The sequence below is a fragment of the Myxine glutinosa genome, chromosome 7 (assembly GCF_964187855.1).
Source record: "Myxine glutinosa chromosome 7, kmMyxGlut1.1, whole genome shotgun sequence".
NCBI classification, from domain to species: domain Eukaryota; kingdom Metazoa; phylum Chordata; class Myxini; order Myxiniformes; family Myxinidae; genus Myxine; species Myxine glutinosa.
Genome location: NC_136267.1, coordinates 147,835,357 through 147,848,875, shown reverse-complemented (window position 1 = coordinate 147,848,875; position 13,519 = coordinate 147,835,357). Strand labels below are relative to the sequence as shown.

The 13,519-nt window shown below is 44.0% G+C and overlaps 1 protein-coding gene across 13 annotated transcripts in view; it reads left to right on the top strand.

Moving 5' to 3' along the window:
• XYLB (xylulokinase) overlaps positions 1-13,519 on the top strand; it is a 181,419-nt gene that overhangs the window by 130,567 nt on the left and 37,333 nt on the right. For all 13 annotated transcript variants that reach the window (XM_068123363.2, XM_078782404.1, XM_078782397.1 and 10 more), the window contains 2 exons: positions 1,958-2,073; positions 5,298-5,371. In XM_068123363.2, the coding sequence (XP_067979464.2) occupies positions 1,958-2,073; positions 5,298-5,371 (190 nt within the window). The remainder of the gene's footprint in view (positions 1-1,957; positions 2,074-5,297; positions 5,372-13,519) is intronic.

Genomic DNA, 13,519 nt, shown 5'->3' with positions numbered 1-13,519 from the left:
AAAGAAGTGGGTATTTCAAAAAAGTGGATCTGGGGTGAATTAACGGGGGTAGAAAAGATCAAGGTTTTGGATGGGGGAAGATAAGAGATCGTGGTGAACAGCTGTTTTAAAGACCTGGAGGGAGGAGTGGGATTGAAGAGAGTGTGGGAGTTTGTTCCAGAGGCGGGAGAAAAGAGGAATGAAGGAGTGAAGGTGAGACTTGAAAATTTAACAGCAATTACATAGTGCCTCACTGATTTGGGGAATCAACTATTTTAAGGTCAAAAGGTCAAAGCTCAACTCAAGGTCAAACTTCTAATAACATCAATTTTCATCTGAAAAATAATCATTTAAAATCCGATTGAACTGAGCTTTGATTAGGATCGTCACTTTAAATCTTAATGAAATGGACAATTTGATGTATCCATGGCAAAAAATAAATAAATTGGGGGGTAGGGGCGAGGGTGGGTTTTGCAAGTATCGTGCTCCGCATGACGTCTTGCTTGTTTATTAATTGCCCCGTTGAAAGCGGAAAGAGAAGCGGCATCACTCGATGGCATTGCTGGCACCCAAGGTGCACCAGGAAGTGGCATCACTTCCACCAAGGTCACCAGTTGTGTTTTTCCAAAGTCATCAAGTCCGGTGTTGTCTAATGTCTCTGACTGCATGTAACGGCACCTCCATGAGAAAAACCCTGTAAGAATAAAAAATGTGAGATCACTCAGTTTTGTTTGTGCAAAGAGCTTCTATGATCTTTTTTAGTTTGCAGATTAATGTGATATTGTTCTTCTCATTTTAAACAATCAATGGTGCCATTGGTATTACTAGGGCATGCCCGTACTATATATATGCCCGTACTATATATCTATCTAAAATTATATCCCCCCCCTCTATTTACATGAAATGGTTTGGTTCATTCGCAACGCCAAAGCGAACGGCGAACGGCTTGCGAGTACAGTGACAACCCCCCCCCTCTATTTACATGAATGGTTTGGTCCATTCGCAACGACCACAGAACCCCCCCCTCTATTTACATGCAATGGTTTGGTCCAAAGCGAACGGCTTCCGGAGTTTGGTAAAGCAATCGCCATCGCGTGCACAAACGCGTGGTTGCCCGTTCCTTGCCAAAAAAAAAAAAAAACGCTACCCGTACGCTCTACCCCGCCCGTACGCCCGTAAACAAAAAATACAACGCTCTTCGCTTCCGCCCTTCGCTCTGACTGAATTGGGAGAAATAATGCGCATAAGAAATCGAATTACGTACCGTAATGGCGGTCAGCTCGTAACGCGCTCAGCTCCGCTCGTCTCACATCGGCCACGCCTACGCAACAAAGCGTTCTGTGATTGGCTGCCGGAAAGCGTGCTGCCGGACAGTCTTCACTGTCCGGAAGTTCGCAAATCGCAGTTAGGATGAATCGTTTTAATTTAATCGCAGTTTGAATTCGTTTTAAAACATAGTTTAACGGCAACATAGTTTTCCAACGTGAAATAAATGAATACGCTGTCAAATGTGCCGTCCGAGGCAGAGTCTGATCGCCACGTTCGGCACACGTGATAGCTCGCTGCTCTCTGATTGGTTGAATCGTTGTTTGGACATAGCTCGGTAAGTAATTGTCCGATTAATATGAAACCTTGAAAAGGCACATCCTCGGGTCCCCAGCAATATACCTGGCAAGTTTCAAGTATATCGGACCCGTGGTTGTCGAGAAACAGCGGTCACAGACACACAGACACACAGACACACAGACAGACACACAGAGATTGCTGGAATTATAGATAGATAACTCAACACATATATGATTATATTCACAAGTTCCATTTGGTTTAGGGGAGACAGGCTGACATTAAACTAATTTTGTTCTATCAAGATATGTGAAAAGCAATCACCCATAAGATACTGTAATATTTAAGGAAAATATGATTCCCTGCTATTCTTAAAAGTTATTTTATTTGACATGTACCCCTGTATGTGTGACAGCTCGAAGAACGGATCGCTTGCTCGTGAGCGCGTGTGTGCTGAATGTGCCGATGGCTCTTGGGAGCAGTTCTCAAAATTACTGAAAGAGACTGTACCTGGCAACAAGGGCAACATAGGTATGCTCTAGTACAAATATAAATGCTGCTTTCAGTTCATTGGTGCCATTGATTTATTACCTCCGACGCCAAAGTTGGATGGAAGTTATGTTTTCGCCCCTGTCTGTCTCACTGTGAGCACGATATCTCAAAAAGTTGTGGATGGATTCGGCATAAATTTGGTGGAGAGGTTTGATATGCGACAAGGATTAAATGATTAGGTTTTGGTGAAGATTCGAATCAGGATGCTATAATTTTTAAGTGATTCTTCACCATTGAGAGATAGGACCGAAAACGATATATAGTCACTCTACTCTGGACATGCTGCTTCTGCTTTCTCAACAATGGATGGAGGTCCTCAATGCCAAACAGGAAATTAGAGCTGACATATCACGTGCCTTCGATACGGTCTGGCACCCCGCTCTGCTCACCAAACTCTCCTCCTTTGGTATCAATGGAAATCTCCACGCATGGCTGGCGGACTTCCTCTCTAGTCGTAGTCAACGTGTGGCCCTGAATGGGTTTCTCTCATCTCCTCTTCCTGTTCAGGCTGGAGTTCGCCAAGGCAGTGTTCTGGGCCCTGTGCTTTTTCTGGTCTTCATCAATGATCTCTTTGAGTCCCTGGTGTTGGGCTAGCGGCTAGGGTGCCAGCTTAGGATCCTAGGATCCTGGGTTCGAATCCTGGTCGATCGCTGAATTAACGCCAGGGGGGTTGACTCAGCCTGTCATCCTTCCGAGGTCGGCTAATTGAGTAGCAGTTCACTGGTAATTCCCTGTTTGTCGTAAAATGTGGCAAAAGGGTTGGCGTCAGGGAGGGCATCCGGCCGTAAAACATTGCTTCAAAAAGGGGACCAAAAAACAACAACAACCACGGTTCCCGAAAAAGGCCAACCCCCGTTTTGCGGGGAAAAATGGCCTCTAAAGGTGGTTTTTTGTTTTTTTATCAATGATCTCTGACTCTTTTTAAAATCCTCTCTATCTCTTTGCTGACGACTCTACTCTCTGTCGCTCCATTCCTCATCCTGCAGATCGGCAGTCTGCAGCCTCCTCACTCTCTGCAGACCTGGACAAAATCACAGACTGGGCAAACAAGTGGAACATGTCTTTCAATCCTGACAAATCTCACACTCTTACGATGTCTCTCCAAAAAGATCGACTGGACAACCCTCCCATCCACTTTCTGAATAATCCTCTCCAAGAAGTTCTGTCACTCAAGCTTTTGGGTCTCACTATCTGGCATGATCTTTCCTGGGAAATCCACATTTCAAATCTGGCCTCCAAAGCCAGTCGCCGACTGGGCATCCTCCATCGTGTGAAGTCCTTCCTTGGCACACCTGAGCTCCTCACCACATACAAGGCTTTCATCCGCAGCTCAATGGAATACTGCTCTCTCCTCTGGGCTGGTGCTCCTGCCTCACACCTAGCTCGTCTTCACGCTGTTGAAACCAAAGCGTTCAGAATCATTGGAATCTCCTGCGATGAAGCTAACTCCAAGGGCCTTTCACTCACTCACCGCAGGCAGGTTGGTGGTCTTTCCGTCTTCTACCGACTCCTCTCTGGCCTTGCCCCCCCAGCTCTCTCTGGGCTCTGTCCCCCAAATATTCCTACAGGTCGCACAAGATCTGCCTGCAACCCTCTTATGGTCAAACTGCCAAAATCAAGACTCTCCGCTCACCTTCACTCCTTCATTCCTCTTTTCTCCTGCCTCTGGAACAAACTCCCACACTCTCTTCAATCCCACTCCTCCCTCCAGGTCTTTAAAACAGCTGTTCACCACCATCTCTTATCTTCCCCCATCCAAAACCTCGATCTTTTCTACCCCCGCTAATTTCACCCCAAATCCACTTTTTTGAAATACCAACTTCTGTCCTGGCAGTCCTTGGTGTCCTTGTGTTTTATACTTCCCCCACCCCCCTTCCCATGCCTCCTCCCCCCAAGCCCTCTCCCTCCCACACATCTCCCTGCTCTCAAATGTTGTGTTTGTGTGCTTCCCCTTCTCTCCCCATCTTGTCTTCCACTCCCTCTTTTTATATATTGTTTGTCTGGTTGATTTGTATGTGAAATAAATGTCAGCTCTTTCACGAGCCTCGATTCAGTGTACAAAAAAATAATAATAATACACGCCGCTCCCCGCATCAATATTACTAGGGCATGCCCGTACTATATATATATCTAAAATTATATCCCCCCCCCTCTATTTACATGAAATGGTTTGGTCCAAAGCGAACGGCTTGCGAGTACGGTGACAATCCCCCCCCTCTATTTACATGAAATGGTTTGGTCCAAAGCGAACGGCTTGCGAGTACGGTGACAATCCCCCCCCCCCCTCTATTTACATGAAATGGTTTGGTCCAAAGCGAACGGCTTGCGAGTACGGTGACAATCCCCCCCCTCTATTTACATGAAATGGTTTGGTCCAAAGCGAACGGCTTGCGGAGTTTGGTAAAGAAATCGCCATAGCTCGGTAACTACTTGTCCGATTAATATGAAACCTTGAAAAGGCACATCCTCAGGTCCCCAGCAATATACCTGGCAAGTTTCAAGTATATCGGACCCGTGATTGTCGAGAAACAGCGGTCACAGACAAACACACAGACATACACACATACACACATACACACATACACACACACACACACAGAGATTACTGGAATTATAGATAGATAAGAGGCGTTTGTTTGTCTGTCTGTCTGTGTCACAATTTTTCTTAGAGATGGCTGAACGAATCTTCATCAAAGTATCAGAGGTTCATCAGTGATTGCCCCAGAGTGTTTTAGGTATAAAAAATTTTTAATTTTCCAAAAACAATTGTCCAATATTTTAATTTTAATTTTATTTAAATCACTCCTTTGTGCCTAAGCTTTTGTAGCTATGTGAAAGGTGATATTAAATGATAACTGAGCCCTTTCCTTAGTGGGTGTCGGGAAGTGTTTTCAGCTGCCACAAAAAATAGATTGGGCAACGCCGGGTACCCCTGCAAGTATATAATAATTAAATAAATAACCCATAATACTTATAGTAGACACCGTTCACCTGAATATTTCTCACCAGCATATTCAACGATTTGAGGTTACCTGGATTTGTCAGTTTGATCCGTCTGTAAAGGAATTTTTTTTGATCTACAACCACCTTCTTGTCCTCTCTATCCAAATTAATTACTCTTTTTAAGCAAGCAAATGTATGCCACTCATAGGTAAGATTACATTTCCTAATCCTAATGGAAGTTTGCAATCAATATCTTGCAGGATTTTATTATTTCTCTGTGGAGATAACGCCGCCGGCCATTGGAATCCACCGCTTCAATGCACAAGATGAAAAGGTCAGTCCTGAGTCCCATTTGTGCCAGGTAGAAATGAATTCGTTAAAAATTGGCTTAGCGGTTAGGGTGCGGCTTGGGATCCTAGGATCCCGGGTTCGAATCCCGGTCAATCGCTGAATTAACACCAGGGGGGTTGACTCAGCCTGTCATCCTTCCAAGTTCGGGAAATTGAGTCCCAGTACCAGTTCACTGGTAATTCCATGTGTGTCGCAAGAGGCGACTAACAAGGTTGGTGGCAGGAAGGGCATCCGGCCATAAAAACATTGCTTTAAAAAGGGGACCATGGTGCCCAAAAAAGGCCAACCCCTGCTCTGCGGGGAATAATGGCCTCTAAAGGTGGTTCTTCTTACAGGGTCACAAGATCCTGTCTTTTGTAATTGCAAAATAATTGTACCCAAAGGTATCTAATGGTAATTGCCCACATTCTGCAACAACTATCCAGGGATTTATTTATGTTTGCACATTGTTGTGTTTTGCAAATGTCACTCTTCTCATTGTTTTTGCAGTTCTCTTTTTTTTGATACTGCTCATTTGAATTGACCTCACCAATCGCATTAGGTTTCACTCCACTCTTGCTTGGCAATGTCACATGGCATGCTGGGATTGCTATCCTCCATCGTGGTGGTATCATGATCTCATGAAACCAGAATAATCCGAAGGAATAATATTATTCGTGATTGACGTTGACATACTGGTGTTCCTTCCAAAGGATGAAGCCACGGGCTGGATTCGGAATAATTTCCCCTTGAATCTTATCCGGCACATCTGTTGTAAACATTAGCTTGAGGCATCTCATGATGATGAAGCCATACAGTGGGATGAAATTTGTGGCATTCATGAAAGCATGGAAGACTGCACGTTGGGGCATGTTTGTTTGTGAACAAGATATCACAAAAAGTTGTGGATGGATTCGGACGAAATTTGGTGGAGTTTGGGTATGTGACATGGACGAAATTATTAGATTTTAGTGAAGATCTGGATCTGGGAATCATTACAATTGAGTGATAGGACCAAAAACGAGATGTATAGCATGATATCACAAAAAGTTGTGGATGGATTCGGACGAAATTTGGTGGAGTTTGGGTATGTGACATGGACGAAATTATTAGATTTTAGTGAAGATCTGGATCTGGGAATCATTACAATTGAGTGATAGGACCAAAAACGAGATGTATAGCATGATATCACAAAAAGTTGTGGATGGATTCGGACGAAATTTGGTGGAGAGGTTGGGTATGTAACATGGACGGAATGATTCGATTTTGGTGAAGATCCGGATCTGTATCTGAGAATCATCACTATTGAGTGATGGGACCAAAAATGAGATGTATAGCATGATATTACAAAAAGTTGTGGATGGATTCGGACGAAATTTGGCGGATGAGTTGGGTAGGTGACTAGAACAAGCCAATTCGATTCTCGTTTCAGACCCGGCCTATCAATGGGATACAAAACGTAGTCTGTTCAGCCTGATGGAGGTATGCGCTATACCAAGTGCAATTCTATTTGGTAAATATTACGCTGCAGTTGTTACTGTTTTGATTGCTTGAATCAGTCACACTCGAAACATTGCTTTTGAATTACATCACTTGTCTTTCCTTAACAAAAGGGAAATGTGATTAACTTGTGGTGTCGATTGAATTTTCATCTAATGTTCAGTAAAGCATTATAACTGTGGCAAAACAAAGTATTCTAAAACTTGCAACTTCATAAATAGTGAAACAAGTTTTTCATTTTGTCAATATACGAGGGCAAGTCAATAAATAAATGGAATTTTACTGTCACTGATAGTGCACATGTGTCATGCAGTTGGTTATATTGTGTGTGATAAAGCAGGAGCATGTGTGTGTCATGTGTTGACTCACCTCTAAGCTGTCACGTCTGGGTTTGATTCCTGACCTAGCTATAAACTGTCATCCTGGTGTTTCACAAGCAAGGTGATTCATCAATGTGTGTAACGTCCATCGGATGGACGTTAAACTGGGCATCCCATATGCCAAAATTAGTTGGTGGACATTAAAGATACCCCGGTGTCCTTCACGAAGAGTAGGTGAGCTTTCGCTGGCACCCTCGCCATATTGCAAAATCATTTGTTGACTGCTTAATGCTCTGTATTGTTTGAAATGGTGGTGTTGATTTGGGTTTGTAGCATGGTGCAAGTATATTAATAATAAGAAACACTTCATCTTTGCTTGATCATAAGCTGCACACCATATATGGTGCTTTAGGGGCGATCAGGCTTGGGAAGTGGGAGGAGTGGGCGGTAGGGTGGAAGGGGACAATATTATGGTGAGAAGGTGGGCAACATTTAACGCCAGGGAGGTCGACTCAGCCTGCCATCCTTCCGAGGTTGGCAAATTGAGTACCATCTTGCTGGGATGAATGATCCCGGTGTGTACCCCAATGTGTACCCTGAATCAAAATGTGTACCCGAATCAAAATGGCGGTGTGTGGAGTCGGCCGTCGTACCGACGTAATGACATCACATCACCCCTGTCATGTGATCACATCCTCATCTCTGATTGGTGTACATTTGAGGGGTCATACATACATACGGACAGACAAACACTGTTCTAGACGGCTTTGCCCCATGGGCTACGCCGTGAAAATATACATGAAGGTCACACAAGAAAGAAATGCAAAGGCAGGGAGAAAGATCAAAATGATGACCAAAAGAAGCAAGAAAAGAGGTTTCACTCCTCTATTCTGTCCTTCAAGGAAGTGGTGAAGAACCACCTTATAATATCATCCTCCAACCCTACCCACAATACTTTCTACCTCCATTAACCCTACCTAGGTCAAGGTCACACCTCTTACCTGCAGGTCACTGTTTCCTCTGTCTCTCGTCTTTTGTAAGTTCATTCCCTTGCGTGTTGTATTTACCTGTTGGACATCCCTCTGTCACCTTGCTCTTCCATGCAGCTCGATTTTAAATGAATTAAACATTTATTTGGAGGAGTGATGAAGCAAGATTCCAATAACGATGCAGCCATAAAAAAATGCCCCTCTGGACATCCCCCTCTGGACTCCTACCCCACCATTTACTCTCCCTCTGGACTCCCACCACCACCCTTTACCCACGTCCTTCCTCTGTACTCCCACTCCACCCCTTCCCCTCCCTCATCCCACCCTACATGGGGTTCCATTGGTTCTGACCATTCCCAGATGCTTTTCAATGCTGAAAGGATGTAAATGTATCCACATGGGTTTTAACAACGAGAACTACTCATACTTCTTGGGCAAGGAGAGAACAGAGATCGGAAGAGAAGGACCTTGGTGTTACAATACATCATCCACTCATTGTGGCAAACCAAGGCAAACCATGAGTGATGCAGTCAGAAAGGCAAACCAAGTTCTGGGATTGATATGTAAGGTCATTGTCAACAGAGATAAGTTCATCACGAAGACGTTTTCAGGAACTACTCCAGCCACACTTGGATCCCTCATTCCCAAGCATGGCGGCTTCATTTTTAAATACTAGGGCATGCCCGTACGTGGGTGCCCGTTCCTTGCCAAAAAAAAAAAAAAAACGCTACCCGTACGCTCTACCCCGCCCGTACGCCCGTACGCCCGTAAACAAAAAAAACAACGCTCTTCGCTTCCGCCCTTCGCTCTGACTGAATTGGGAGAAATAATGCGCATAAGAAATCGAGAAATTATTATTTTCTCCGGAAGAAATCGAATTACGAACCGTAATGGCGCACGCGCTCGGCTCGGCTCGCTCTCACATCGGCCACGCCTACGCAACAACGCGTTCTGTGATTGGCTGCCGGAAGTGCAGTCTTCACTGTCCGGAAGGTCGCAAATCGCAGTTACGATGAATCGCAAATTAGTTTTAATTAGTTTTAAAACATAGTTTAACGGCAACATAGTTTTCCAACGTGAAATAAATGAATACGCTCTCAAATGTGCCGTCCGAGGCAGAGTCTGTTCGCCACGTTCGGCACACGTGATAGCTCGCTGCTCTCTGATTGGTTGAATCGTTTTTTGGACATAGCTCGGTAACTACTTCTCCGATTAATATGAAACCTTGAAAAGGCACATCCTCGGGTCCCCAGCAATATACCTGGCAAGTTTCAAGTATATCGGACCCGTGGTTGTCGAGAAACAGCGGTCACAGACATACAGACATACAAACATACAAACATACAAACATACACACAGAGATTACTGGAATTATAGATAGATAGATTGTGGGTGATTGTGGGTGTACAAAGGTGGGTGATCAAATTGGTGAAGTGATGGAAAACATGGATGATGAATCGAGATTGTCAGCACTGAGCCTGACCACAACGGAATGCCGACCACGTAGAGAGGACCTAATGGAAGTCTTTAAACTGTTAAAGGGCCATGCAGCAATCAAAGCAACAACATCTTCCAAGCTAACACGAAAATCCCAAGAGGTGATTCTCACAAGTTATTTAAACCCAGATGCCGATTCGATGTGGGAAAGAATACATTTAGAATGAATGATCGTTTTAAGGCCATTTTTCCCCAATAGAGCGGGGGTTAGCCTTGCGGGCCCCATGACAATCATGGTTCCCTGTTTGAGGCAATGTTTTTATGGCCGGATGCCCTTCCTGACGCCAACCCTTGGTCGCCTCTTACGATGCACAGGGATACGGTGTACCTATTCTAAATCAAGGTACACACTGGCACACATCATCCCAGCAAGCTGGTACTCAATTTGCTGACCTCAGAAGGATGACAGGCTGAGTCAACCCCCCTGGTGTTAATTCAGCGATCGACCATGATTCGAACCCAGGATCCTAGGATCCCAAGCCGGCACCCTAACCGCTAAGCCAACACCAGGCTAAAGAATACATTTAAATCAGTGAGATTTAGGCTGTGGAGGCTGCGAGTATTTATGCTTTTCAGGGCAAGATGGATAAAAATTGAGTTAAGTATGAAGCTCTATAAAAGTCTATTGAGACTTCCTACCCCAGTAACACGAACTGCCTTCGTTATTTAGTTATTTCGTGACGGCGGAAGTTACCCCAAGTCCAAAAGTAAATATTTGAGTCGCAATCGAGTTGGAATTTCAAGAACGAGTTCCCAGACAATATATTTCACTGCAATAGTAAGGGAAACATATGAAAATCTGTTAACTAAATTGTTACCAAAAAATTTCTTCACCAATATGTTTGTAAAGGTGTGTAATAACATGTGTTAAAATGTTGAAGGTCAACTCCCGTGGGAAACCCAGAAAAAAAGCTGTTGAATTCGGGTACCGAAAAATTATTTTCGAGAATTTTTATTTTTTTTAATCGGCCCTTAAGTAACTTATGAGGGGTCAAATAAGGGTTTTTCATGATTCTGAGTTGATTGTTAACATTTATATTTCACCACAGACACTCCTTTGTGGAAAAATAATTTCTAAATATATCTCATTTTCTACTTTGCAGGACATGGAGTCTAGCAATATGGATGAAGACGTTACTCCACCTGTGCTCAATTGCTTCATCTGTGCACGCTCGGATACACCAGCTGAAAGGCTCATACAGGCAACTCCAAAGGGATACTCAACTTTATTGAAACAAGCAGAAACTGTCGAAAATGTTACTGTTGTGGAACGTATGAAGGAGGCTCAAAAGGAAGGAAAACTGAGGTACCACCAGAAGTGTAAAAATGATCTGTACAACAACTTTGTTGCAACCACCAAGAAGTCAGCTCAAGCATCAAAGGCAGAGAAAGAGTCATCAAAGTTGAAGAGAAGACGCACTACTTGTGAGTTCAGTTCATCAACTGGCTGCAGTTCTAGAAGATCACAGTCAGTTGACCTCCTGTATAAGGATGTATGCATTCTTTGCAACCAACCAGCCCAGCTCTACAAAAATAATCCAGCACAAGCTAGAAAGAAATACAGAGTGCCAGATAATTTGACTGCAGATACACTGAAGGCAAGCTTGCTGAAGACAGCACGGAGTCGCGGGGATGACTGGGGCACTGAAGTCACTGGACGCCTGGAAGGGATCAACGACTTGGTAGCAGAAGAAACACTGTACCATTTGCGATGCAAACTTATGTTTGCGAGAGGTGACAGTTTGTCCAAGACTGATGAGGAAGGAAAAAGGAAGAGAGGACAGAGGAGTATTGATGAGGAGCGAGAGGCAGTTTTTATTGAATTCTGCGAATGGTTAGACTCAGAATTAGAGCATGGGGTAATGAACATGGACCAAGTCCATGAAAAGCTGCAGGAGTTTGATCAGTCACCAGAGAAGAGCCTTTCTTATTCAAAGCATTGGCTAAAGATAAAACTTCTAGAGAAATACGAAGACACCTTGTATTTCACAACACAGGAAAGAAGGGCAGATGTACTCTGTCTCAAAGATGGCACCGACAATATTCTGCGAGAGAAACATGCTAATCTTGACCATGGAGATGAGAAGACTCAGATCATAAAGACGGCACTCAAGTTCATATCCAATGATATTGCCTTGATTGATTTAGGTCCAAAGTCATACCCCACCACACACAGTATGACTGACATCGATAGTCAGCTGACACTTGTTCCTGCAAGCCTTCAGATGTTCTTGAGACCGATTGTCAAGACAGACTAAAGAGTTGCCGTTTGGGGGCAGAATTTTATTAAGGCCTGTCGACCTCGGTCTGGAGTATTGCCACACCAAATGGGGCTTGCCATACAACTTGATCATAGATTTGGGTCAAAATGGATGCTCAACAAGTTCCACCGGCTGGGATACACTGAGTCTTACACGGAGACACAAAACTACAAATACTGCTTCCTTAATAGTAGGAGTGGAGATGATGTTCCAGATACTTCTGGCACTCCTGACACCATTGTGGAGGAAACCGATGAACAGATCAATGATGAGGTTGCGGTTGATGCTGCGCTTGAGGATCAATCAGTGATGACAGCCAAAGTGCCAGCCAGTGAAAGTGAATTGTCAAGTAATGATCAGGTGGTCTTTATGGAGGTTGGGGAAACAAACAATGCAGTCACTCAGTTTGTTGGAGACAATATAGATTTAAACATTGTCTCTATTCACGGAAACACTCCCTCAAAAACTCAATGGGTTGGATCGAAGTCACCTCTCCAGCACCACCTTTGCCAGATCCACAGACAACAGCAGCTTTCCCCCGGGTGAAGTTGAAGGCACTCGACAAAGCTAAGATCCTGAGAGGAACTGAAGTAAAGATTATTCCATTTACGAACAGGAAACAGATAGGAACGAACGTGATCATGTTTCTCCCCCTCGCTGAGCTTTCCTCCTCCCTGGCTCATGATCAGCCACTCCTCACTCCAGGTGACACACTCTGGGCAGCGGGGTGGGTGATCAAAGCCAACGATCCTGAGTTCCCACACTCCAACTGGAATGGCTGGATGAAGAGAATCCATGCTAATGATGCAAAGCAGAGCACACAGATCGAGTTCCTCCCAGTTATTGAAGGAGACCCTAATGACCTCAACACCATCTTCATCACTCTGAAAGAGTGCATACGGCGCGCTGGGGTCGCTATAGTGACCTTTGATCTTCCGATTTGATCATACATCCTTATGCAGGAGGTCAACTGACTGTGATCTTCTAGAACTGCAGCCAGTTGATGAACTGAACTCACTAGTGCGTCTTCTCTTCAACTTTGATGACTCTTTCTCTGCCTTTTATGCTTGAGCTGACTTCTTGGTGGTTGCAACAAAGTTGTTGTACAGATCATTTTTACACTTCTGGTGGTACCTCAGTTTTCCTTCCTTTTGAGCCTCCTTCATACGTTCCACAACAGTAACATTTTCGACAGTTTCTGCTTGTTTCAATAAAGTTGAGTATCCCTTTGGAGTTGCCTGTATGAGCCTTTCAGCTGGTGTATCCGAGCGTGCACAGATGAAGCAATTGAGCACAGGTGGAGTAACGTCTTCATCCATATTGCTAGACTCCATGTCCTGCAAAGTAGACAATGAGATATATTTAGAAATTATTTTTCCACAAAGGAGTGTCTGTGGTGAAATATAAATGTTAACAATCAACTCAGAATCATGAAAAACCCTTATTTTACCCCTCATAAGTTACTTAAGGGCCGATTTAAAAAAATAAAAATTCTCGAAAATGATTTTTCGGTACCCGAATTCAACAACTTTTTTTCTGGGTTTCCCACGGGAGTTGACCTTCAACATTTTAACACATGTTATTA